A 27,340-nucleotide genomic window follows, 5' to 3' on the forward strand; every position below is an offset into this window, starting at 1 on the left:
AATTCTTTCATTAAGGACCCCAATTTTGTAAAAATCAATTTCGGATCTTACTCAAAATTTGGGGTTTTGACTCGATTTCAAAGGAATTTTTCACGAAAAACACATCTTTAGAGGTAATCCATGATGGGAAAGCAATTTGTGGCATCAATTTCGCAAAAAAATGTCAATTGCTAGCTCAATTTAGCCATTTATTGCATGAACCGGGTCTGCCGGGTCGGGCAGATCCGACCCGGAGACCCGGTACTATTCATCATCTCTTTCAGAGCTCCACCGGCGCAAGGGAGGAAGGGGATGCCGTTTCTTGAGCCGTTATTCGGCGACGAAGCTTCGGGAAGCTTCTGGAAGGCCTGGCAGTTAGAGGAGAGACGGTTAGAGCAAGTTAAAACAAAAAAAGACTGGTGCTCGAAAAAGGGGGGAGGGAGAACGAACAGAAAAAGGGAAGGGGAGAGAGATCTGGGGGGAGGTCCGCCATTGAAGGTCTGATTCTCGAGAGCTTCAAGAGGAGAATCACCACGATTGAAGTGAAATGAAGGCTTTCGGATTCATCTAGGAGCGACGTCTTGACGCGAGGAGCGACGCGAACTCTTTTGATCGAAGCTTCGATCCGCAAACCAGGTAAAAGTCGCACTCGAGCTTCGTAGAACTTCATTAATGGCGGATTCGTAGCTTCGATGTGTTTCCTTTGATTTCTTTGGTTTATAATCGTTCTCGACCATACACTGAACTGGCCTATGTGTTTGTTTTGCATCTTTGCTGCGAAAAACCTCCCCTGAGTCAACCCTAAACTCTCGAACCTGTGTAAGAGTCGTGGATCTATTCCACGTTGCTTTAAAGACGAACCAATGGCCAGGTAAGTTCTCTCCTTCTCCATAGACGTTGATTCTTGGGATGAACTGTTGGTTTAACGCAGAAATGGTGCGATTGACGATCGCCGAATGCACGCGTTCGATTGAAGCTTGTTTAGGTAGGGTTAGAACTATTTCTCGTCTGAAAGCTTAGATATGTTGATTTGGAATCAATACGGACTGGTTTCGTGGAAGAATCGCTGACGTTCGTTGGCATTTCGCACTTTTTTTTTTAGTTCGCCGGAAGTTGCAGGTGCCGCCGGACTGTGGAGGTAGATTTAGGTTAGTTTGGGCTTGTCTCTTCGACTAAACTCGGGATATACGCGTGTAGGATAGTTAGCGAGTCGAATGAGAGAAAGTCGAGGGATTTTGGGCGAATTTGCATGTCGGAATCGTGTTCCGGCGAGGCACCGGCGAGGTTCGCCGGCGCCGATGGTCTTCCCCGGCGAGCTTGTTGACCCGGTCAACGTCCAGGTGTCGCCGACGTGGCGCCCACGTGGCAGCCACGTCGGCAAGTTTGTTATAACAAATAAAAAAATGATCCGACGGCTCATAGGGACGCCACGTGTCGGAATCTCGGATTTTTGAAAAATAAAATTCATTTTTTCAGATATATTCCATTTTCGAAAAATAAGAAAAAAATATATTTTGTGATCGCGTGGCCCAGGTTTGGCCACGCGTCACCATTCCGATCGTTGGATCAAGTTTTTTGAAAATGCAAATAATAAATAAAATCATTTTCAAAAAAAATATAGTTTGATCGAACGGTTGAGATTTGATCTTGCCTTTGATCTGAGCCGTAGATCTTGGTATTCGATTTGAACGGTGGAGATTAGGCCTTCATTCAATCTGAGCCGTCGATTCCAGTTAATGGATCCGGCCGTTGTCGTCGCGCCACGTGGCGCAATCTAGACCCTCCCTCGGTTTTAGGCGGCAATTTTGAAATTTTGGGCGCACTTTGTAGAAACGGCGCCGTTTTGGGGAACACCGGTCCGGGCGCGGGTCCGGACCGGACGGACCGGTCCGTGGACCGGGTTGACTCGGTCCGTTGACCGGGTTGACCCGGTCCGAAAAAAAAAAAAAAAGCGAAAAATCATTAGAAAATCCAAAAAAAATTAGGAAAAATTGTAGAAAATTCCCAAAATTCCCAAAAAATTCTCAAAAATTGAGGAATGGCCACAATCAACTGGCCAATCCTATTTTTGAGATTTCTCCTCCCGATCTTTTCAAAAATGACAATTTTACCCTTTAGGGGTAATTTGTCTCCAAAAATTCCTGTGGACTTCCAAAAAATGTCGAAAATTAGGAAATGGGTCAGTTTAGGTGGCCAATCCTATTTTCAACATTTCTCACTCTGAATTTTTTCTGAAATGACGATTTTGCCCTTTTTGGCAAATCGTACCCCAAAATTTCTCAAAATTACGATTTTGCCCCTCATGGGCGAATCGCTTCCAAATCGTTCTTGATCTTCTCCTATGCTTTGAATACCCCTTTTCTCTAAGCCAATAGGGCTATACTAGGAATGCCACGCTGATTTGATGCGATTTATCCGCACGTTATGGATTCCTTGATTTGCGCATCTATTTTAATTGATTGTGATTGGTAGGATAGTTCACTCCCATCCGCATGAACTCCTAGATTAGGATTCGTACCCCACTCGTCTGCATGAAATCCGAGGTTAGAAAATTCATTCAACTTAGGTACCGAAAGGGCGTCAACTCTGATAGTTGGCGTAACTAAGTCCCCGAACCCACTTCTCCGGTTCTCTGAGAATCGAATAGAAACTCCCGACTATTCGATAAGGTTTCCAATCGTACCTTCCACGAAACGATTGGTGGCGACTCCGAAGCATGCACACGTAGCACATGCCACTAGACCGCACCGAAAGTCGACTACGATTTTATCCTCCGCCGCGATTTGGGTAATGGGCCTTGGGAGGGGCCCGCGTCCGAAGGTCCACACGCAGCCGGGCCGGAAGGGCGACCCATTAGCCCTCTTCCTCGCTTTTCCGATCGAGGAGGGTCGCGACAGATCGGCGACAAGCGCCTACATATCTTCTTAGGGATATAAAAATCAAAACCCATATAGTTCTCTTACCTTTGATAATCCCATACTTATCTCATCCTCAATCGTCGCTACCTGTTCTAGTATCGGTGCTGGTGGTATCCAATCATCAAAGAATTTGGCTTTATTATTGCGATCTATCTCTTGTTGCCTATATTGAGCCTTTGTCCAATCATCAACACAAGCTTGAGCTTCCACCGAATCGAAAACTAATCTTGAATGTCATTCGTCCAAAATATTGCCTCCAACGCTAAATGCTTGTTTCGCCGCAACTGTCGAACAAGGGGTTGCTAAAATTTATTTTGCAATTAGAGCAATAATTGGGTATTAGATGGAATGCCTCTTCCACCAATCCAATATTGTGAAATCTGTGCTGCATTCGGATTTATCAAATTCAAAAGAAACAGTTAGATAGCTCTCTATTTCGGAATTACTTCCTATTGCTCCCTTTTGCTTTGTTTGCCTATGCAACACAAGTTGGTACTCTCTACTAAAATTACCTATGTTCCCACTTTGTATGTCACTAGATTGAGAAAATCCACTATCACCTAAATTATATGTACAACAAAATTCATTTTATAATTCTATTATACGTTTTTAACCCTTGTTTGTATAGTTCTAATATTTATCTCATCAATTAAACGTAAACATTCATAATATGCATTCAAATAATCACATAAACCATCGAATTTACAATGTGGATAAAAAACACAAGCAACTAAATAAATAATAGGAATTTAGCTATAATAATGTAGCCATTTTGTTCGCATTGTTCTAATAGTGTCACTTAATTCCAAATCATTTTCATTTTCTTCAAAAACTCCAACAATATTAATACATTCTATTAAAAATAAATACGTAGTAGGATAACAAACACCGGACAAACTATAAGTTGCATCATTAAAAACTTTTAAAATATCTAATTTTTTTTTTTTGCAAATATCCCATTCTTGTGGGTATAAATTAATTTGAGTTAAATTATCTGAAATAATGCACATAATACATTTTTATATGCAAGAGATTCATTAAGCAACTCGCAAGTAGAATTTCAACGATTTGGAACATCTCTTGAATTTTTTTTTGGTTTTTTTTCATTTGTTGTACAAAATTTTAACAATTCTTTCATTTTTTTGGAATGTTTCCATAAAAATCGAATTGCCATTTTTATTGGGTCGAGAAAAATATCATGAGTTTTTAAACTATCTTGTACACATAAATTTAAAACATAACAAACACATCTAACGTGAAAAAATTGTCCACCAAAAATGGGTTTACAAATTTTTTCTAGGTCAACAATTGAAACGGCATTTTGCCGCGGCATTATCAAAACCAATTGAACAAATTTTATTAAGCAAATAATATTCTTCTAAATTTACCTAATTAATCTATAAATATTATTTGCCGTCTGCCTATCATCAAAAACTCTAAATGCAATAACTCTATTTTGAATATTTCAATTATCATCTATCCAATGACATGTTATACCCATATAAGAGTGAATTTGCCAATGATTACTCTAAATACCGCTACCTATATACATACGTCCATTAAAATTCATAAAAAAATTTTGTAAATATTTTTTTCCTTTTTTATGAAGATCTTTAATTATGTGTTTAAGTGTATTTCTAGGAACACGTTTTGCTTGTGGACCACATGCATTTTGTATAAATTGATTAAAACCAAATCTTTCACCAAAACCAAATCATAAATGTTCAACGGAAACAAATTTACCTAATTCTTCTTTATAATTTTTTTCATTATAACGAAATAAAGGAGAAGTGTTAGGATTGGCGTACCCGGAAATTTGTTGTTGTTTAGTGTCAATTCCCGCTTCGGTGGGATGTTTCACCTTAAGATGCTGTTTAAATGTTTCATGTCCACCTCCACGGATATATTTGTAATTTATCCCACAATGGTTACAAATTATATCATACCTTTTTGAACCTATATCAAATCTTTCAATCTTCGTGAAGTGGTCCCATATGACGGATGTAAACTCTCGCTCCTTTGTTGTTGATATTTTTTTGATACCAGTAGGAGGATGGAGACTCTCTTACATCCGGACTGGCTCCATATTAGGAGTAATGTTGATTTCATCATCTACATCAACTTTGACTCCTCAATCTTCATAATCACAAGAACTAGGAGGATAATCGGATTCCTCTACCGGGTTCTTGCCTTTGCCACTAGTTCTACTTTCATTTGCCATTTTTTTTATATAGAAAAAATAGATGGTATAATGCAAAAAAAATATAGGGTGTGAAAAAAGAATTTGAACTAGGGAATTATTAAAGGAGATAATAAATAAAGAAAATAAGGAATTAGAGAATAAGAAAAATTGGATGAGATGGTGTGAAAATAATGGATTAAGAAAAATTGAAAGAGAGAATGAGGATAATTGAAATATTGAATAAGAAATGAAAAAAATGGTGTGATTGAATAATTGAATAATCGAAGAAAAGAAAATAATAAATTGCATGTTGCGAATAATTGAGAATTAGAGAGAATTTGAGAGAATTGTGATGAAGAGAGAATTTGTGTGAAAAAAAAGAGAGATGGGAAGGGGTATTTATAGGTTAGAAATTAGTAAAGTAAAAAGAAAAAAAGAAAATTAGGTGGGGAGCGGTGACCAATAGTCTCCAAAAAGAAAGAGCCGTTGCCAACGGCTCTTTATTTCTTTTCTTTTCTTTTTAAATGTTTTTTTTTAACATTTTTTAAATTTTTTTATCCCCATTTTTTCACGATTCGGAATCGGCACGAAGCTGCCGATTTCGGGCTCGGTTCAAGGTTTGAAGAAACCTTAACCGGGCCCTTATGCCACGGGCCGGTTCCGGGTTTGACCCCGCCTGGGTCCAGGTCGGTTTCGGTCTCAACCCGGCCCTTCGCCATGACTAGGTCTAGGACCATCATGCATTGAATTAGTATCCATGTATCGAACTAGAAGGTAACACAATACATGGGTGCAAATCTTTGTTGATCAATGTGAATCTCAACAGTGGATCGAAATCGCCGGAATTATGAGAATCTATTAACACAGGAAGGCACATTGGAGCTCTTCGCTTGATGTCCCATATCGCTATGTTGATGGTGTCTTCACACTACCATAGTTTCTCCGCGTAAAAGCAAGAGAGCTATTGATGGAAGAGGAATTGCTGAGTTGTTCGCTCTAGGTATTATTTCCAGACGTTCCGTATACGAGCCTCTTCAAACTGGGCTTATTGATGTTGATCCCCTTAGGTGCTAGATTGGATTTGAATGATATTTTGGATCCTATATAAACATCCCATGAAGAAATACATTATTATTTTTTTTTTTGTGCTTTCATGCTTTGGTGAGTCTCCAACATCCTTTCGATGACCTATATTGTACTCCCACAAACTAAACTTATTACTATTGCACATTTAATTTAGGCATTAATGAAGTCTCTTATTTGGCCAAAAGAAGTTATCATAAATAGTGTAGTTAACACCAAATAATGCTCCAATTCCTGACCGACGACTCGAACTAAGAGAAGCCGAGCAAAACATGGCAGAAGTAAAATTATCTAAGCGTTGAAAGCTCTTACTCGGTTAATATAGACTGTCCACAAGACAACTAAGTAATTGTCGAAAAAAAAAAACGAAGGGAAATTACTAAATCCCGAGACACGAATGAGCGAAGAAGTAATGGCCGTCGAAGTAGTTGGTTTGCTTAGTAACCCCTTGTAAATACATGTAACTGCATTCTAGGAGTCATGTAGAATGTGTTTGCTTTTGTTGTAACCATTGTTAGCTGTTGGTAGTTGTACAAATAATCGAATCGTAGTTTGTAGTGGGACCGCCGACCAATGAAAAAAAAAACATCGATTGTTTGATTCTATCTTCGTGTTATCCTCACATTTTTGTAATCTTTTACATGTCTGGTCGCGACTGTGTTTATTCTCAATACTGTTAATTTTTTCGTCAATTCACGTTTACTGTCCAAGAGTCAACAAGGGATCCTCTACATCCCTTGGTAATGCTCATATCGACTCACATTTTGAGGAATTTTTCGTGGCAAAACAAGTTTGTTATGTGTTGCATATGACAAACAAATTATGATTCGATCTACCGTCGGCGAGATAAGTAATCTCCCGAGGGACGATGCTTCGAGACTAATAACAAATGTGGAGTTGAAACCTATGAAATTATTACTGCAATAACACATTTCTGTTCCCTAATTTACTCACATTTTACAGCATAAGAACTTTGAAAATCACAGTAAGAGCCAGCTTCACTACTTAACCTAAACACTGCTTAGTGCTTAGCTAACAGTTCTGCTGGCATATAATCCTTCTCATCATCGTCTGGATGGACCTCTAACTTCATTAACCGCTCAGTGGACTTTTCTTCATTCACATTGATTAATAATGCATTAGTTTAGTGAGATAAAGATTCTATTCGTGAGCGAAACTCTCTGGTTTCGGTGACTTTTCTCCATGGGATTAATGTTTACGCAGAAAGAGGCATGGGAGCTCGTGTTCGAAGAAGGCTAGTACTTTGACACTGGTTCAGACTCTTTTAAAAAAACTACAGTAAGTTATTAATTACGTGTTGCACGCTTTGGGGGAAGCAAACCCTAGGTCAACAAACAGACAGGAAGAGATCGAACCGAGGGGCTAGATTTGGGGAGTTTCACTGAATTTGGAGTCCCAAGCGTGGCATTTGACTCAGTGAAACCATCCCCCATTAATTGCAAATGGTACTGACCTTTGCTCTCTAAAGCTCTAAACCAGTTTGACATAACCTTGGCGAGCTAAATGCGAAACGTTTTGCGCCTAACTACGCCGTTGAAGTCTCTGCAAGTTGAAAGAGTTACGAGGAGGATTCAAACTTCAAAATCCATCTCGGCCTTGTAATGTGCAAACCAGTTATCACTCTCATGGCCCCCCTTCGAGCTGAGGAATCCCATGCACGACCCGGTTCGAAGTCTCTTATTATATGTCGAAACTCGCTTTCTTCGTTCTCGGGAAAGGGGAAAAGATGTGAGGAACAGAAGAAAAGACGAAGTGGAGTTTGAAACATGGGCGGTCTGGTGGTGTTTCAGAAGGATAACTGGGGAAGAGGGGAGGGTTTAAGGAGGAAGCAGAGGGAGAGACTATCAGCAAAACGATCCAAATATTCCACGATAGGAAGTAGAGGGTGATGATGTATAGATCTACGATTGAAATTATACAGAAAACATTTCCCTTCATAATATCCGGATTTTCTCTTGTGCACCTCTACATATGATTATGACTGAATCGACATTCATGTCGAACTCGTAGTGTGAGATCTTCGGCAAATCATCTTTGTAGAAGCCACAGTTAGGAAATTACGATGAATAACGAATTAAGCTAAATATTCTTTTAACATTTTCTGGTTCTCTATGTAGTGGTAGAAGATAGTTTACACACACACATATATATATTGAAAATCTGAGCACATTATCGACCATTTTATAACTATTTCATATGAATCTTCTAGTATTGCCTACGATTGAGATTCTCTTAAATTCCTAACAGAAATCTTGGAAAAATTACAAAATCCATGCTCATATTTCTCCACAATTACATTTTGCCTTCTCTAATTTAAAATTCTCACGCTTTGCATCTTAAGATTGCCGAAAACATACATATTACACACTTTATAATCTACAGCTCGGCGGACTCTAAGCTGTAATTAGGGTAAGTTTGTCTCCACTCCCATGAAAGTTTGTACTTTAAAGCTCTCAAAGAGGACTAGTGTGGGTGGTCTAGATTTTGACCCTCGTGTTGGATTAAATGGTAGATCATATTGGTCTAGTGTGTCGCATGACGAGTATTAGACATGGCCAAATGGAATCGTGGGCCCGGAACCAGCCCTTAACCGGGCCCATGGTTCCAACCCGGAACCGGAACGGGCCCTCAAGGGCCGGTTCCGGTTTCTAAATTTTCGGAACCCGCCCGGAACCGCCGGTTCCAACCCGTTTTTTTAAAAAAAAAGGGTGGAGGCCCGGGGAAAAGAGCCGTTGGGCCTAGGAACCAGCGGTTCCGAACCGGAACCAGAACCGGCCACGTCTAACAAGCATAGACCTTGGCAGCCCCACAATAAACTGCCTCAAGTGTTAGTTTTTCTTTTTGAACGGAATCAAATTCCTCTGTGCGGTCCAGTGCTCCTCTCGATGTCTTGATAAATCTGAACCATTGATGAAACCTAATTTCCGTAAATCAGTATGCGAGACTCCTAGAGACACCAAAGGTGAGTACTAATAGAATAGAGGATGATTCACATACTTTTGGATGCAAACGTTCCGCCAAGGAGAGAGGCGAAGTTTAGTGTATGTATAAAGAAGTAAATTGTAAACAGTCATACTCCTCTATATATTTTTATACTTGTATGCAAAGATACTGTGTGTCCAAGTGTCTTTCCTGAGTCAAGAAGGGACTCCTAAGACAACCTATCTGCTACTGTCTCCAACTATTTGTCTTGAGGAGAGAGGATAGACGAGCATCGTGGCTTCTTCCTAAGGTCAAACAGATGCCCTAAACATGGTTTGATTAGTTTAAGGATGTCATGAAATGGTCCCCTTTGACCCATAAATTCACATCACACCTCTCTCTCTCTCTCTCTCTCTCTCTCTCTCTCTCTCTGTATGGCGGTATCTTCAGATTCATGAAGAGGCATGGAAAAAAAAAAAAAAAAGCAGCTAAAAAGGCTGATTTCAATCTGACAAGTAACAGTGGGAATAGAAGCTCGGGAGAATGGAATAGAACCTGAATTTTCGGATTCTGAGAACTCAGCTTCATTAAAATATATGTACCAAAACTCAGACTGACCCTAGTTTTATAAGCTCCCATTGCATTGGGAGTTGTTTCCAAATAACAATTCAAACCAGAAAGACACTCGCATTTACAATCTCCCTTTTTGTCTTGATTCGCAGTGGATGGATAGAGAGAAAAGTGTCATGAGATAGATATGAGCAAAATGTGGGGTGATAAAGAATGGGGGCCTAATCCCCATACACTGTTGATTTGGTGGTTCTCGAGATTCCTAAACTTAACATATTTGAACAAAACCCAGGATGGGGTTTCACTCTAGAAGGAGAGAGAAAATAACGAGAGAAGTAAGAAAAATGCCAGAAACAAAGATGAGAAAATTCATATGCTCTCGAAACGTCATATTGTTTACTTATCTAATCATTTATTAGTTCCCGTCAAAGAAAAAAATATTTCAATAGTTAACATGTTTATTTTCGCGATTCATGGTGCTTCAGAGGTACGTTACAGTTTTTATGAAGTAAGAGTTTAATTGAATGAAGAAAGAATCAATGAATAATTATAACATATGCCACCTGAAATTTCAGACAAACGGTTTATTTACCGATAGATTTGAGAAAGTAGATAGTTGTAATTTGTAAATTAAGAGTGGATAATTTACAACAGCGTTGTTGGTCTATTCCTCCGAAAATCCATTTTCCTGACTTTGGTTGTCATCGGTAGTTATTCTTTTTTTCTTTTTGGGTTGGTCTGAAGTTAGTCGGAGAAGACACAAAGCTTAGTCCTAAATTAAAAGTCTACCAGAAAAGACGGCTGATCCTTCGGAGGCAGACCCCTCCTCAGGTAGCATATAATCTCCCCCCAATTAATTCAAACCCTTCATCACTCATATTAACCACCCTTGTCTCCCCTCTTCAAACTTCACAGTCTCTCTCCATCTCTCTCTGTGTCATTTTACTCTAGCTAGGGTTTTAGATCAAGTGGTTATAAGTGAAAGACAGTAGTACATTTTAGTTTCTCTGCGCGTGTGTGCTTCAAGAAAAGAGAGTGCATGAGTTCTTTAATGGAAGAGAGAGTTGATCGTGAGATATCAATGGATGAAGTGATGCTTCCAGGGTTTAGGTTTCATCCAACGGACGAAGAGCTTGTAGGGTTTTACCTCAGGAGGAAGATCCAACACCGGCCTCTTAGCATCGAGCTCATTCGGCAGCTCGACATTTACAAATATGATCCATGGGATCTCCCTAGTAAGTTCAACTTAAACACCCATTAATCCACTGTTGATTCATTTTTCTTTTTCTTTTTTTTGCGGTATTGTAGTATAAACTTTACATCGATAAGAGTTAGCTAGGTTTTAATGGACAATGAGATCCGAGTTTGTATTTTGGCCATGAAGAGTTGGCGACTACAGGAGAGAAAGAGTGGTACTTCTACTGCCCGAGGGACCGGAAGTACCGGAACAGCGCGAGGCCGAACCGGGTAACTGGGGCTGGTTTTTGGAAAGCCACCGGGACGGACCGGCCGATCTACTCATCGGAAGGGTCCAAGTGCATAGGGCTGAAGAAGTCCCTGGTCTTCTACAAAGGTAGAGCTGCCAAGGGCGTCAAGACCGACTGGATGATGCACGAGTTTCGCCTCCCTTCTCTTATCGACTTGTCGTCGCAAAACATTCCCGCCCATGTAAGATACATATATGCTCAACGAGTTTTACTCTTGCATGTATAGAAAGATTTTCCTTTTCCTTTAGGATTTCATAAGTTTTCTCGCAAAGCGCTGTCAGGGCAAGTATGTTCTTGCATATCTCTCACGATATTCAGCAAAGTAGCAGTTTATTCTCGATTTAATCGAACTCATGAGCTGATCAAATTCATTATTCTCGATGTTTTTTCAGGACTCGTGGGCGATATGCAGGATTTTCAAGAAAACGAACTCGAACTCCCAAAGATCTCTTGCTTACTCTTATGTCTCTCCAATGTTACCATCTGAAACCCCTGCCTCAGAAACAGCAAACTCGCTCATTCACTCTCAACTAAGCCCAGACACTGCTTCCTTCTCACCATCCCCAACCAAAACTAACTCCTCCTTTCACAGTCCTCCTAACAATCTCACTCCCATCTTGGACTCACCATCACTAGTCCCATGGAGTAATCTAGACTTTGCCATCATCTCATCGAGCATCGACCCGAACCCTAGTCACTTCCTCTTCCCGCATCTCCAAGAGACGACCGTCTCGGATATCTCCTCCATTCTTCAGAACACGCCGTCCTCTGCCTTCGGAGACGTTTTTAGGAGCTTCGAGTGTGATTTAAACGGCCATCAAGAACGGTTCAGCGACGGCTTCTCACTACTGACCCTACCGATCGGAACGCAAGCGAACGATGCGATCGTCAGTGGCGGTGGCAGGGGGGAAGAAGAAGCGTCTTCTTTGTTGCCGAGGAACCCGAGCCACGATGATGAGCCGTGGGAGGCGGTCGGGTCCGGCGGTTCTCCCTACGGTCCGGGCAATTATTGGAACGTGGGGGATGCATGGAAGTCAAACTCGGTGTGGGATGCAACAAGTGATTTGTCAACGTATTATTATCCTACCACCAAGTGCTTCACCTAAATTAGTCATCGAAGTGATACAACAATAGCTCGGATGGGTTCGATGACTTCCAAGGTTGTAGTCCACGACTCCACGTACAATGTCGTGGTTCTCTAGGAGCGTTTTATGTGATTTTCATTTATTTCCTTTGGTAAGAGAGAAGGGAAATCATTTGTTTACTTGTAGAAAATTTTTCCTAAATGAAAAATGTTTTTTATTTTTATAAATAAATTAGGTTGAATCCATGCTCGCTGTTTCTTCCCAAACTTTTATTTATTTGCTCTTTTTTTTTGGTATGGATCTTCGCAAGTGTGGCTGATGACTGGAGATATATATATGGACTCCTGTTTTGGAAAGTTTGGCACATGAATCAGAATATATTGTTGGCTACATCTTCTATTGTATCTTGCGATATCCGCCACGAATACAGCCTCAAAACTCAAGTCCCTTAGATTGTATATATTAGGAAGGATTAAGATTTGATTATCTCCCGATTTTTCATATTGTTTGTCGGGAAAATTCCAACTATGGCCTAAAGTGCCATCATTTTCGCAAGTAAATGGCTTGAAATGGACATTGTTTCAAATAAGAGCCTGAAATGCTTTCTTTGCTTCGAAAAAGGGCCTAACCAAGGACCCTCGCTCAACACCGGTGATGGCCAGGGGAAGGGAGAGGAAAAATAAAAAGGAAAAAATGAATAAATAAAAGTAAATGACGAGAATGCTATCGGTCGGGTCATTTTACGAGACAAAGATAGTATTTCAGGTCATTATTTGAAATAAGGTTCACTTCAGGATATTATTTGAGAAAATGATGGCACTTTAAACCTTTATTTGAAATTTTCCATTGTTTATCTTTAGAAAAGCTTATACCACTAAATGATCAAATAACAATGTGGCCATGTCAAAAGATTATACAAAAATGACATGTTATGTGATGTGACATGGTGCAGATAGACTCCAATATAATTAGGTTAGATCCAATACAGTCTAGTACCATTTAATTTAGTGTGCTAATTTTGCAAGTCGCTGTCAGTACAATATTTAGCATTTGAATTAGTATACTAATTTTGAAACATACGTAGGAGATACAACCAGCAGGCCGACGCCCCATGTACTAATTGCTTAGATCTCTATTTATGGGGCTCTCAATTCTTTTCTTTTCTCCTCCTGCTTCGGCCAGGTGCGATAGGCGCGAGATCTATTGAATCCTGAAGTAGGCCGTTCGCATATCGAATTAATCTAAGTCGACCTCTCAATAAATAAAAAAAAAAAAAAGAGGGCCGAACTCACATGGCCCCGCCATTAAAAACATACAAGCCCGATAAATTTTTAGGGCCCTAGCGAATAATCCCGTTTGGCGAACATCGGATTGAATATAAAGTTTGCTGGTCTCGGTGTCTACCAATGCGTAGGAATCAACATTCTCCGATAAGTAGAAAAAGCACGACCATGTTGTTCTCCATGAGCGACCGGTTCCCCTGGCACGTGCATCAAGAATAACCTTTTGAGCGCATCGTAAAGCAAGCTTTAACCATTTGATGCTTCTATCTTCTAGTCGGCCTTGGAGGACATGCATGTGCCGAGAACAACCTACAAATTCAGGCCACCTTAAACCTAAACCAAGCGCCTTACTGAGTTCTAATGTGCCTGTGCCTCCTTTAGCCCAAGTATCAAGCTATCAAGCCCCCCACTCGAAGTCACGAACATAACCACCAGCTTGAAAAAAGTCGATACTTTCGCAACCTTGAAAGCTACTCTTGACAACCAGGCAATATCAGCATGTCATAAGGGGTGAGAATGGTTTTGGGATAAAAACTAAAATTCGAAATGAGACCTGTGAAAAATCCATCCGATTTCAAATTTCAAGGTATGTTTCAATAGAAAGGTTCCAAATAAGTAGAATCTGAAACTTGAAACAAGTTTTTACATTTTTTTTTTTTGCATGTGTTCTCGGGCATCCAATGATGAATGTGTAACTAAAACCACTTATTTGAACTTCAATTTCTAACAATATTTATGGCTGAAAGTCGATGAATTGTAGCAATAAGTGATGGTCGTAAAAGGTAATGATTCATTGCAATCGTTAAATTAAAACTGCAATGAGACTAGGTTTCAAGTTGCAATATATGCAGAGTAAGTTCCAAGTTCTGAAAAATGAAAAACCTGTAAGATCTAGATTCTAGGTGAAACCTATACGGATCCTAGAACCACTCGCTCCTAATCCGTTCAAAAGCGATGAAGATTATCTCTATAACAATGCCAGTTCCATACCAGGAACTGCAAAGGTCAAACTGAATCGTAGAAGGCAAAGGGGGAAAAAAGCCTTTTGCAAAGGATCGAGAGCAATGGAAATAAACTGCGTATAAACACTAAAAACCAACTAATCTGGTATTTGAAGGAAAGCAGATCGTACATGATTTTACAGTATCACCAAGAAGCAATTAACAGGGAAAGAGAAACAAAACATCAGCTCAATGAATTTGTCGACAAAATCATCTCCAATGGTCTCATATGGCTTTTCTATCACTCCCTATCATTAAATGTAAGCCCAAAATTACACCCTTCGCAGGTCTTACTCAAAGTGGTTCCCAGGTTCTGTATGCTCAGCTTTTTGGGGCAAGCTTTTCCTTTGCCTTCTGAATCTTCAATACCTTCTTCACAATCTTCTGCTCTTCCACTAAGAATGCTCTGATGATCCTATTAAAGTCAAATAATAACTTAATTAAATCACAGACCTTTTTGTATGTTGACAAGAGGAACGAAAATTACAAGAAAGTGCTGCAGTGAGTAATATTTGCACCTCTCTCGAACAGCTCCTCCAGACAAGACTCCACCATATGCCCGGTTTACAGTTCTGCGATTTCTAGACAATCTCGACCTCTTGTATTCTGCTGGCCTTAAGTGAGGAATCTACAACATGGCACATTGCAGTTAGTGGAAGAAGGTCAAAGCCTACTGCAAAAAGCACAGACAGTATAACCTATTTCAGTCCCAGTTACTATGCTACTTTTAAGCAGAAAATTAAATCGTTTAGACTCATTAAAACATCGTACATAGAGGCCACATGTAAGTAGTGACTGAGATGACAAATGAAATGCGTCCCGTGTTTAGGCCATCTGAGATTCGACTTTGTCTCATATAAAATTAAGAAAAATCCCTTTTATCTGAGATTATTTATAAAGGTAATATGTGTTTTTTTTTTTTTTTTGCAGATGGCATTCCATAAGAGGCCAAAGTTCCTACATGCCAACTTAGTTTGGTGTCTGCATGCTTCTTCTCTCTTTTTATTCGTTTACTGCACTTCAATGACCTTATGTTGGAAGTGGAGCACAAGCATTCCTTTTTGTATTTTATTCTTTTGCATATTGTCACAGTTCCCGTCATCCTTTCATCAAATTTCTTCCACCGCAACAAAACATGCTGGCGAATTTTTTTTTTAATGATTCGTCCTCATTCAGCCCGTACTTCCTCATCAATCATGCATCATTTAATCAAAGCATTCTCTTAGTTCCACGTCTAACTGTTGGTCATACATCAATTCACATAGCTCTTCAATCACAGGAACCACAATTAACCACCTACTTGCCATCGCCTCTAGTTTTGTGGTAATCAGTATGCGGGCCAACCAAGCATTCAGACAAATTTCACAAATTCACCTAATAAATCCAATCAAGAACAGACCATCCATTTGCTACATTCGTAACTATTCATACAGCGGCCAACATCAACTACCCCAGTATCAAATCACTTGAAGATCTACGAGAGGCAGCTCGATCGACACTAATGTGATTAGGCGAGTGAAGCAACAGGCATACATACCCCCTGTATCCTCTTGCCCGTGACTGGGCATTTGGGGCCACTCGCTCTCTTCTTGGTGGTCTGGTAAACCAGCTTCCCTCCTACACTCGGATTTCAATCGAAAAACTCAGCGCATCATCCGACAAGCGACGACGCATTCAAATCTAATCTTTAACATGTACAATCTCTACAACGTTCGATGAGATCGAATGAGAGAGAAAGAATTCATACCGGGAGTCTTCACGACCCTGTGCTGGTTCGACTTAGTAGCATAGCTATGCCGCTTTCGATACGTGAGACGCTGAACCATTTTGTGCGTCCGCGCCCCTCTCTCTCTCTCTCTCTCTCTCTCTCTGAGGAAATCGGCTCGCTAGACGAAGAAGACCAGGTTTGCGGAGTTCACCATATTTATATATGCTCTGAACAAGAACGGAATGGCTTGAGAAACCCTAGATCCAACGGTTGAGAATGGATCTTTCCTGTTTCTCGTTGACTGCTTTCTTGTATCGTCCGAGCCCGAACTGCGAGTCAAGTCCATTGGACCCATTTGGGCGTCAGCACTGACGTCACGAGACCCATCTAAAGAAAAGGCGAGGCCCAAGCCCGTCCGGTCCAATACGCTGACGTCATGAGGCCCATTTAAAGAAAAGGCGAGGCCCAAGCCCGCCCGTTTTGGCAAAATGTATTCTAATGTCTCCAGGCCCGCCCGAATGATGGGCGGGCGGGCGCGTCGCGCCGATGATCGCACGAGGCCGGGGGTCTACGCAAGTTGGCGGTGGATTATCTGAGTTATACGAGCCGCTCTGAGCTCTCCGATCTTCAATTTTTCAATTGACGGTGTTGATTTTCGAGTATTTGCTTAGGCTCCGTTTGTTTCACGAAAATTATTTTTTCGGAAAACATTTTCTCCAATTTCCGGTGTTTGGGGGGCGGAAAATGAACGGGCAACAGAAAATATTTTCCAGTCAACAAAAAAAACCTTCTAAAACTAAGACAAATGATTTCCTCATTTTGAGAAGAGAAAAATATTTTCCACACTTTTCATTCCTCCTATCTTTCAACTATTTTTTATTTTTAATTATTTTTTTCTTTCTTTTCATTATTTATTTATTTTTCAAAATTCGAAAATTTTATTTTTTATTTTTCGGATAAATTTTATTTTTTAATTACTTTCTTTATTTTTTTTTTTTTCGTCTTTTTTTTTTAGTATTCCTTCTTCTCCCTTGGCTGGTCGTAGGGCATGGCCGCAACCGGTGGCTCCGACCTCAAGCAAGGAAAGCTATAGCGAGAAATAGAGGCGTGACGTTCGTCCCGAACTCCTCGTACTCTACATGGAGCTCGGCGGCGGACTCGCCGCGCGGGACGATGTCGGCCTTCCTAGTCTTGAGGCTCACCGGCCCGACGTAGTTGACGTCGACCGGTGGGTCGGCGAGGCATTCGAAGGCCGATTCCGAGTCGCCGCGAAGGGTGGCCTCTAGGAGTCGCTGCGAGACCTCCGCGACGCGATCGACGGGGACCACCCGCTTCCCGATGAACGCTGGCGGCATCGCGGGTCGGGGCGGCACCAAAGCTCCTAGCACGGTCGCCTCATGCTTCCTCTACAACATAAGTGGTACGTTCTGTGTTCGCTCCGAAATCAAAATCCCTATTGCTCGGTGCGAGGGATTATATTATGCGCAGCGTTTCTCTCCTTCGGGTTTCTCTCTCTATCTCTAAAAGAGAGAGACTTCAAAAGAAGTGAGCGTTAGAGTCTATTTTGAAGAAAAAAATAAAACGAATTTTCCTTACCAAACGGTAGAAAATATTTTTCGGAATTTTTTCAAGTTTTTGCCAAACATTGGAAAAGAAAGTCATTTTCCAGGAAAATGACTTTCCCGGAAAATATTTTCCGGAAAAGTCATATTTTTCACGAAACAAACGAAGCATCGGATGTTTGGCAAAATTCTGCTTTTTTAAGTAGTGAAAATTGTATCACTTGCTTCGTTTACATCATCAACAATGCTTCCAAATCAGGGCCATATGTGGATTATGCTACATAAGACAACCTAAGCAGTCTAGCAGCAACTAGGGTGAGCATCAAGTTTTAGGAACCGGGTTGAACCGGTTTTTGAACCTTTAAATTGCAAGAAAAGTTTGGCCATCCAGATCAGTCTCTGATGTGAAAAAGTGGTCAGCACTTGATTTAGATCGGTTTCAGTTTAAAAGAGACAAAGTGGACAATTCCCGGTTCCAGTTTTCGGAATCAGGGATCACAGGATCGGTTTCAGGTTATACCTTGGGAACCAAAACACCTGGGAATTCACCCCTAGCAAGCAGGCAGCAGCTCATTTTGCTGTCTGATGAAACACTAATAGCGATGTCTCGACTTGTTAGTCTCATGTGTTCCTCGGCTCATGTTGGCACCAGAGAAAGGAGAGCAGATTTGGACCGTTTCTGTTTATATCGTATCAGTAATTTAGATTCACTTCCTAGTTCCTAGAGCCACGGAGCTTCGCCGATGGATTTAGTTTAGTGAATCTGAATCCTGCACTGAACGGTTCTGTGCACAGTCCTAAGGAATATGAAGCAAAACCAGTTCAATAAAGTCAGCATCAGGAATGTCGTGGCCTGAGACGGTACAGAAGCAAACAGAATCATGAAATTTCCTCAAGTTTGTCGGGTTAGAATCATGTCTTCATTGCAGGCAGCTTACTGTATGTAGCTAAAAGAATGCTTAGGCACTTGGAACTTCAACCCCCTGCTAGGATGAGGACATAGATTTGGATGAGCAGAAAAAGAATGTCTTCATTCTAGTGTCGGAAACATGCAGCATCGAGTATGGAAAAAGACAGACAATCAAACTTCTTCCTCACAAAACTTACGGCAATCAGCCGATCTTTCGTTTTACTGATCGAACAAACTCGCCTATACTAATCTCTTTGCTATACAAATCTCTACATTTAACAAGGACCGAAAAACCAAGAACAAAGAGCGCAAAAGAACAAACGAACTAGCCATAGCCAATTCTAGTGTAACTATTTCGGATCCCCGAAATGGCTCATCTCATGCTCATCTAGCATTTCCAGCAAATTTGGCCCTGGTCCATCTTCCATTTGAAGAAAGACTAGGATGAACTAGGACCTGTTGTGGATAGGATCCGAGCCTCCTCGAACTTGTCTTTTGCTCGACTGGTTAGGATCGAAGCTTGCAGCTTTGCTTGCAGATGTCTTGCCGGTCATCAGCTCCGTGCTGGCGTCCTTCAGCAGGCGTCGACTCAATGATGCTGCATGACGATCTTCTCCGGCCGTTCTTGCGAGAAGTTCTGAGCTGGTAAAGCCCGAGACTTGACTCGGGCTAACCGCCAACGAACCGACAAGGATCACAAAGACGAATGTTCTCTGTACCAGAACATTCATTGTTTCGAGAACTAGAAAAGCCAAGAAGGGAAGAAAGAGAAGATGCTTCTTGTCTCGGAGGAAAAATGAGGGGGATTTCTTGAGACTGCTTGTCCTGCCTCTGCTCTTATTGTTCCATTCCTGTAGAGGCAATGCAGGCTATTTATCAGTCTTAGTTGGATCTGTCTGTGGAGGGAATTTTGAGGCATTCAACAAGGAGGGCCCCAGAAACAATTGTTTGTGGGGGATTGTTAGATTCACCTCAAAATGAACATCATGAGACTTGTCATCTATCCATATTAAGGCTGTCTTATGGAAGAATCTGACAAAGGATGAATCGGAAAAAAGGGGAAGTGGAACGGTGTCCTCGAGAAGCCAGGTATCTTTTTTCAAACCTGTAGTTCCCAAACATATCTGTCATTCTGTCTGCTTTTTCCTGCTGGTCTAACTTTGAAAATGGCCAATCACTTCTAACTTCTCTTTATGGTCTATGGTCTTTAGGAAATTGCCAATTCAGCAAGCAATGCTTGCATGTGCTCTCACCCGGGGAACAGATCCAATTTCCTAGACTTTCCATCTTCTTCCCTGTGCTATATAGAAACTACTCCACTGCTACATCAACACGAGAATGTTGCGTGAAATGCACCATGGCTGGTTCTAATGCTTGCACATTATGGTTTTTCACACCCTCAGGATACTAAAACTCTGTGAAGAATAAAGTACGGTTGGAGAAAAGGAATGCATCAAGTCTGTTCTTGAGAGGGCGGGATTCCGGCAACTGATTGTTCCTTTGTTACTAAGTAAAGGCGGGTTTGCATTTTTTATTTATTAAGCACATGGAAGAGTAGTGACTAGGCAGAAGGCAAGTTAACATGGGCCATCCAAGAACCAGAGGACTGGTACATGAGCAAGCAGATCTGTATATGAAGAATCAAATGGAAGGAGAGGAGAAAAGGGAACAAATGGAACAGCGCATTAAAGAAAACAAAGACTCCCTTTATGCCATTCCGGATTTAATTCTCACTTTAGAATTCCAAGCTCTCCTCTCTAGGAACCAAGATAGGTTACTAGATAAAGAAATGAATCGGGTCCTGGTTTCTTGTGCTGAATGTGTTTCTTTATGCTTTTCCTTTTGTTCTGCCCTCTCTGTTCCCCATGATATTCTGATTCAATGTTGCTTTTTCAGATGAGAAAGCGGGCCAATTCCAACTCTCTTTATCGCCTGCGATTGTTTCTTGTGCTGTTTTCCTTTTTCGTGCCGTTATGTTATGCGCACATCACATGCCTAGGAACATTCTGCAGAACATATTCGTCAAGCTTTGGTTGGCAGATGGTGGCTTGAGATCGAGGTGAAAGGTAACATGAGTCATGGTCGGAACATGCCTGACTCGGCTTGAACAGGACGCCGATGTGCCGATTCTTGTTCTGTTTTTCGCCAACCCAGTAAAAGGGTGTGCAATACGCCTGATTCTTCCCTCTGCTCTATGCATACCAGCAAATGAGCATAAGTAACATTTGAGAATCACCTCGTGTCCATCTATAAAATGAAAGTTCCGGAACCGGGGTCGGTGCAGTCACGGTGAAAGAGTAACGTGATCAGACAAGCTGATTTCACCAAGGTTTAGGTAAGAACTCATGTCCCTGGTTAAAATCATGTCACCTGATCTCAAATCAAGCAAGCACGCGAATTTGCGAACTCGAGACCAATTACGATCTCAAGCTCAAGCTGTGCCAAATCAAGACGCAAAATAACTGCTAACTCCCACCTTTCGCTTTTGCTTTGGTACGGCTATGTACCATGTATATGTTGCTTATTAAAATCCAGTAACCTATCAGAAGAATCTCAGGAGGGTCCATGCTGTCTTTGGAATTTCACCAACTCCGATGAACGTAAGGAGGGAAAACAAATAAAGCGAAAAACTGCGATACTGGGACTTTGTAGATTCTCAAGGTTGGTCTTAAAGCTCTGGCTTTCCTCCTCTTTTTCTTGAAAAAGAAGAACGATCAAACTAAAGACCATTTCGCCTAATAAGCCCCCACATTGACGGCCGCACCGGTTGCTCGTATGACCGAACCGCCGCTGATAAGGACAGGTTCTTCTTTCTCGTCATGTTTTATCCTATTCCTATCCTACTCTGTATTCAGACATCCTAATACATCCTACATTTAAGTGCTGCAATTGGACAGCTGATCAGAACTGCACAAAGAAGAAAACGCTCCGGAGCTCGTATCTGTTGCTATCTCCAGGTTGCGAGGTTGTCATTCTTGACGCAAAATGTTCGATCTTAAGCTATGACATGTGGTCTGCACAACTTAATTAACAAAGGAAAGTTGGACGATGAAAGAGGAGAGCAGTATTACCTCGTTAGCATTGCCACCTCAATCTGCAGGTCAAGCAACATTGATTCACTAATCTCTTGAATTAAATATTCTTTTGGTACTTGTGATGCCATCATGGGTATGTACACTAAACTAATCTCCAAGAGGGTGGAACTGGAATCCAATCATTTTGATCAAGCTCTGTCGGGGGCCTTCCTGCCTCTTAATTTGAGAATGTGGCGAACCCCCATTTCAAGGGGAATAAGTTCCTCCAGAGGCCTAAAGCTCAAAGGGACATAGATATATTCCCACCCAAGAAAAGCTATAGTTAAAAAGGGAATGCTCTAGCGAAAGTTTTTAACAGTAAGATGCTTCCTAACTCTAATTCAACATTGCCGCGTATACATGAATCTCCATGAAAGTGCAGTAGGCAAGTAGAAGTAGTAATTTTTCCTTTCATTTCCATTCATCGTCTCGCACTCCAGAAACCAACCTGTACTGAATTCTACAGACAGTATCCTTATTTAGGTAACTGCAAAATTTTTAACAGAGAATATCACCGCTGCGGAACATCAACATAACAAGCCCAAGGATTTCTTTTTATTTTTCAACCTTTTCTCCCTTTCCCAATGAAACAGCAAATGAATTAACATCAAACGAGTATGCCTCCCAAATAGAGGAGAGAACTGCATTCAGGGTATAATTTTAAAGCTCAAGCCAAGTGTACATTTTGTGATACATTGATAGATATGGCGGCCCAAGTTGCCAGAAAATTCTACTACTTCACAACAAAGCACTAATCCAAGGGTGATGTTTGGTGGTGTGACTGTGACCAGGATGAGCTTTCTAAATATTTCCCTATGCACCCAAAGTAAAAGGAAAGAAAGAATGGTATAGGACATGAAGGATGCTCGACCTCCTAAAGATGTCATTGCACAATCCCTGCAAGGATCCTACTATATACAATCTGAGAGCCCCGTTCAGCCCCCAGAGAGTCACTTCAGGCTGAAAAATGTGGAAGCAAGACACCGACAAATTGTGGTGCTGCACAGTCACGGCTCATTTCTTCCGATTGAATGGATGCAGAAGATGGTTAGTTCCTCTAAGGAAACAATCAACACCTGTTCAACCGAGTCACTATATACCGTCCCTTCTCTAGATCATAAATTGTCTTTACTTGAGGCTTCCTCCACTTTGATAAGGTCCATGAGATAACCATGGATATTATCAGAATAGCAACTAATGAGAGTAGGATGGGCGAATCATGAATAAGAATGGTGAAGGGCCAGTTGGGCTTCTCTGCTTCTGCAGCAGCTGTGGTCTGCAAGATGAAAGCTCCGAGGGCCCAATCCAGAGGGACACTCCCTACCTGATTAGCAAATGCTATCCTGTTTAAGAACACACATTCGATCACCAACAAAGGAAGATAATAATTATTCTAATCGTAGTGTTGGAGCAAGCAGACATAAAAGGGCGGAAAAATGCAATATCTCATCTTTTTTAAGAGAGTAATTAACCAATGCCAGTGGAATGTTACTTAGTGAAGGCATTGAATGAGTTACCGATCATCATTCAAAGCAATTCCAAGACTATCATGAAGGAAGGCTACAATATAAGCTGAAGAGAAGCAGTAGCGGAGCAAGTCTTCCTCATTGAGCGAATGATGTCTCTTCTTCAAGATTGACCAATCCTCTCCACAAAAATGTTCCCCAGCCAACATCAAATCAGAAAGGACTGCTTTTTGTGTCAATCCAAAGAACTAAACAAGCAAAATAGGACAGAGAAATGAAGAAAGTTAACAGCACATAAAATCAGGGTACCCCAACCTTTAGTTCAAACTAATTAATGAAACAGGGGATATGCTGCTGACAGATGGTATTACATCCTGTTAGGCAGACCATTTACTAGAGCACAGTCCAACTGTCTATGTAGGTAAGTTCGTACTATGCAAGGAAAAACTTGTACCTTTGATGTGTAGAAAAAATTCTCTGTAGCAAGAAATCTCCCCTGAAGCTTGGGCGTGAAAGTTGATCCTATGTAGCATTGCTGATAAGAACACGTACCTGGATCACAGGAAAAAGAGAGGATGAGGATCACAACTAATAAGCAAGAGACAAATATTTCCAGAATATAGAGTCAAAAATTAGTCTGTGAGAATTGACAACCTTTTTCCTGCTGTAATAGTTTAAAGGCAGCAGATCTGCACTCTGAGAAGTTGCCCTTAGAATCAAAAGTGGACAAGAATCTCTCTTTATCATCCACTGAACCTGGTGAGAGCTTCAATGGCTCGGGATGAGAGTACCCTTTTGGAGTGCAAGGATCAACTAACATCCCCTTCTGTAGAGACTCGTCAGCTGCACAACATATAGATTGCTAAGGCAGTGTAGAAACACATGAATATATCCTGCTCCACAATCTCGTATAGCTAATAAAAACCTACATCTGAAGATTGAAGCGACTTGCGAAATTGAATAAAATTAATAACATGTTCATATTGAAAACAAGAAAAATAATGTGCCAATTCCATTCCTTTGGACATACTCAATTTCCATTTATCTCTTTCTATTTGTTTGATTCCCCTCAGCAAGCAAGGTTGATAGGCAAAAGTTTCAAAACATATAGATGCCAAAGGACATGCAAGAATGTGGACGATGGTTTCATACAAACCAGTGCACATGTACATATATACCAACAGATGCTTATGTTCAGTATGTAATAGGCACATATGATGCATGGGTTAATGGATCTACGGGTATATAGACAAAAACAAACTCCATTGGCATCTGGATGAAAATCACAAGATATGGTAAGCAGCTTGTTCAAATTCAAACCAAGCTGCTATATAAACTTGAGCATCATACATAATAGGCTGAAAGTAAATGTACAAATACTCACCCAAATTCTTTTCTTCAGAAAGAAGTAGTTCTTTCAATGACTCAAATGCAACAATCTGCAAAACATAAATTTAAGAGGTTCAAAGCATCTTAGGAGGGTAAAAGGCTCAGAAAACTCACGAACAGGGTGTAGAGAAAAAAACTATGAAAAATCTTACTGCACTCATGGAAGCTGACAGGAGACACCACATTTACCCACTCTATGCACCACTAATGGAGCAATGCATAAACCCAAATGTTTACAAGTGGGACTTCTTGAGAATGAACTCATACTTCTTTATAATTAGCCAGCTTCCTAGTTTTCATCTATTATTTCGTATTGTTGCGTCAAATCGGGGAACAAGATAAAGCATAAATTGTCTGAATGAGGTAAGAATTGTCAGTATGTTCATCAAGATGTATAAGCTAGCATTAGATCTTAATAGAACCAGCATTATTTAACTCATTATTGACCCTCATCATTAACACTCGAATGACTATTCTACCAAAAGAAGGCTCATCTGGTTTACAAATTGAGATGACACAACCAAGTTGCACAAGTAGGATCTTAGAAGATAAAGATATCAATTTGCATTGGTCACAGCTTCAAATTGACCACCCTCATTATAGCTAATAACTTGGTTTGAAAAAAAGGTCAGTTTTTCTACTTGCATCATATGGAAACAATCACTAAGCTACACATCTCACTGTAATTATTTTCCGATGAATTATTTACCACAAAAATATCAAGGACAAAAGAAAGAGATAAAAACATAAACCAATTAACAAAGCAACAAGATAAGTGATGAAGCAGGGATGTTCAAATCACTACTCGTAAATCAAACAAAGCACACGGATTCATCAAATCGACCTTAGAAAAGGCTATTAATACGACATCAAGAAGGGTAAGCAAACAAATGTGTTCACTCCAAATTAGCAATAGGGAATGAAACAAAAGAAGACACAATACCTGGCCAAATTGAAGAAAGCTGTGGCTGTAGAGGTTGTATGTGATGTTTCCAAATTTCACAGTTCGTGAAAATTCAGGAGGTAATGGCTCACTTGAAGAAAAGGTCACCTGAAAAAGAAAGAAGAATGTAACACTAAATCAATGTCCTACTTTTCATGCTTGGGCATAGGTAATGAATTCCTTGGTAGCTCTAGGCAAGTTTCGACCTTCAATTACCAGGCAACAAAATCAGTATATAGAGTAAAAATTCAAATTATATTACGAGTTATAATCCATGGGGTTCTCCGTGCTAATGGGCCAAATCTTCAACGAAAATGACACATTGCAGTTAGCACCATAAAATGATGTCACAGCACCAATATAATAGCAATTCAAACTAAAATTGCTTAGGAACAACTTAGAAAGTAAACACCATACATAGCAGTAAACAAAAGCTGTTTTAAGCTTAAAAAAATTGCAAGACTATAGACATTCTATCTTACGGCGTTGATGAATTTAACTTGAAATGCGCACCATGAGTACCAAAAACATAAAAAGATATCAGTATAAGGAGATAAAACTGCACCTGAGCAGAAGCCCCTCCAAGTTCAATAATACCAGTAGTGTGCTGTGGATCACCCCCAAGAGCACCAAGTGCATAATTAGCAACCACCCAAGCATACACCCCTTCATCAGAACCTGATGCAACCCAAAAATGAGCTTCTAAATTGCAAAAAAAAGCACCCAAAAAAATGAAAAAAAAAATTCAGAACTCCCCAGGATGAACTAATCGAAACCCATCATTTTCAAATAGCTATCAAACTCACACCACTATCTAATGCATTCAGTAAATAACCACAACTGGCATTATACTAAACTGTCAAAAACTATACCAAGTGATAGTGGCCAGACCTGTAATAACCGAAGCCCACTCGTCCTGGAACTGGAATCCAGACACGCCAAGAACCTTCCGGCACGAGTCGAGGATCCGATCCTGGACTCGCCGTTCGAGCATCCGCAGCCCAGCCGTCGCCATTAGCCGAACTTCGGTCTCTCCCCAGAGTTCTCTCGGTACCTTCCGCTTCGCAAACTCCACCAGCTCGGCCAGTGAGGCGCCCGCCTCGTCCGGATCCTCCGCGTACGCCGACAAGCCCGGATTAACCCGCAACGATGCCAGCCCGTTTCGCCCGAAATCAAACGCCGCATTGTTCCCAATCCCGATTCCGTAGCTGAAGACGTGTATCCGCGTACCCGTGCTGCCTCCGTCGATCACGATCGCGTACTTCCTCCTCGCGAAGATCGAGAAACCGCTAGGGAGGAGGAATGCGTAGCAGAGGACGAGAGCGAGCGCGAGCAGGACCGAAGAGAGCAGGCAGAGGTTCGATTTGGGAGCTTGCTTAGGGTTTCGAGAGAAGAGGTTGGTGGATCGGGAGTTGGGGCGGAGCTGGAGCTTGATCGGATCCATGCTGCGGCCGTCACCGTTGGTCTTGGTACTGTAGCGTTGGTCGTCAGCGGCAGCAGCGGCGGCGGATTTCTTGTTGCTCCCGGCTTTGCGGGCATTCGATCGTCGCATGAAATGGTTGGAGAGAGAGGGAGGGATCGAATCATGCGAGGTCCGAGACGCCGGTCATCGAAGGTCCCGTCGGCTTCGTCGTCTTCGTCCCCGTGTCTCCCTCTGACTCTCGTCTCCTCCGCGTCGCGACGCAAACGACAATGAATTGTCATTTCTTACTCTCTGCCTTTCTTTTGTTTTTCCCTCCCGACATTGACTGACTTCC

The 27,340-nt window shown here is 41.2% G+C and overlaps 3 protein-coding genes across 5 annotated transcripts; 1 reads left to right on the plus strand and 2 right to left on the minus strand.

Moving 5' to 3' along the window:
* The first annotated feature begins 10,569 nt into the window (after positions 1–10,569).
* Positions 10,570–12,268, plus strand: LOC115754501 (putative NAC domain-containing protein 94). The gene is made up of 3 exons (XM_048279235.1): positions 10,570–10,910; positions 11,060–11,343; positions 11,555–12,268. Exons 1-3 carry the CDS (start codon positions 10,715–10,717, stop codon positions 12,266–12,268), a joined length of 1,194 nt encoding a protein of 397 aa, XP_048135192.1. The 5' UTR covers positions 10,570–10,714.
* A 2,344-nt stretch (positions 12,269–14,612) lies between these two features.
* LOC115754144 (60S ribosomal protein L34-like) lies at positions 14,613–16,443 on the minus strand. The gene is made up of 4 exons (XM_030693104.2): positions 16,279–16,443; positions 16,069–16,148; positions 15,050–15,159; positions 14,613–14,946 (listed from the first exon to the last, which is right to left on the minus strand). Exons 1-4 carry the CDS (start codon positions 16,355–16,357, stop codon positions 14,853–14,855), a joined length of 363 nt encoding a protein of 120 aa, XP_030548964.1. The 5' UTR covers positions 16,358–16,443; the 3' UTR covers positions 14,613–14,852.
* A 5,958-nt stretch (positions 16,444–22,401) lies between these two features.
* LOC115752233 (probable apyrase 6) lies at positions 22,402–27,298 on the minus strand. Of its 3 annotated transcripts, none has more exons than XM_048279061.1 (8): positions 26,475–27,295; positions 26,149–26,285; positions 25,584–25,691; positions 24,636–24,690; positions 23,906–24,094; positions 23,706–23,803; positions 23,303–23,499; positions 22,402–23,128 (listed from the first exon to the last, which is right to left on the minus strand). In XM_048279061.1, exons 1-8 carry the CDS (start codon positions 27,133–27,135, stop codon positions 22,855–22,857), a joined length of 1,719 nt encoding a protein of 572 aa, XP_048135018.1. In that variant the 5' UTR covers positions 27,136–27,295; the 3' UTR covers positions 22,402–22,854. The 3 variants fall into 3 exon arrangements, with proteins under 3 accessions (XP_048135018.1, XP_030546193.1, XP_048135019.1); XM_030690333.2 differs by having other exon boundaries at positions 26,149–26,261; positions 26,475–27,291; XM_048279062.1 differs by having other exon boundaries at positions 23,015–23,128; positions 23,264–23,499; positions 26,475–27,298.
* Positions 27,299–27,340: the final 42 nt, after the last annotated feature.

Source organism: Rhodamnia argentea, chromosome 5, assembly GCF_020921035.1.
Source record: "Rhodamnia argentea isolate NSW1041297 chromosome 5, ASM2092103v1, whole genome shotgun sequence".
In the NCBI taxonomy this organism is placed as follows: domain Eukaryota; kingdom Viridiplantae; phylum Streptophyta; class Magnoliopsida; order Myrtales; family Myrtaceae; genus Rhodamnia; species Rhodamnia argentea.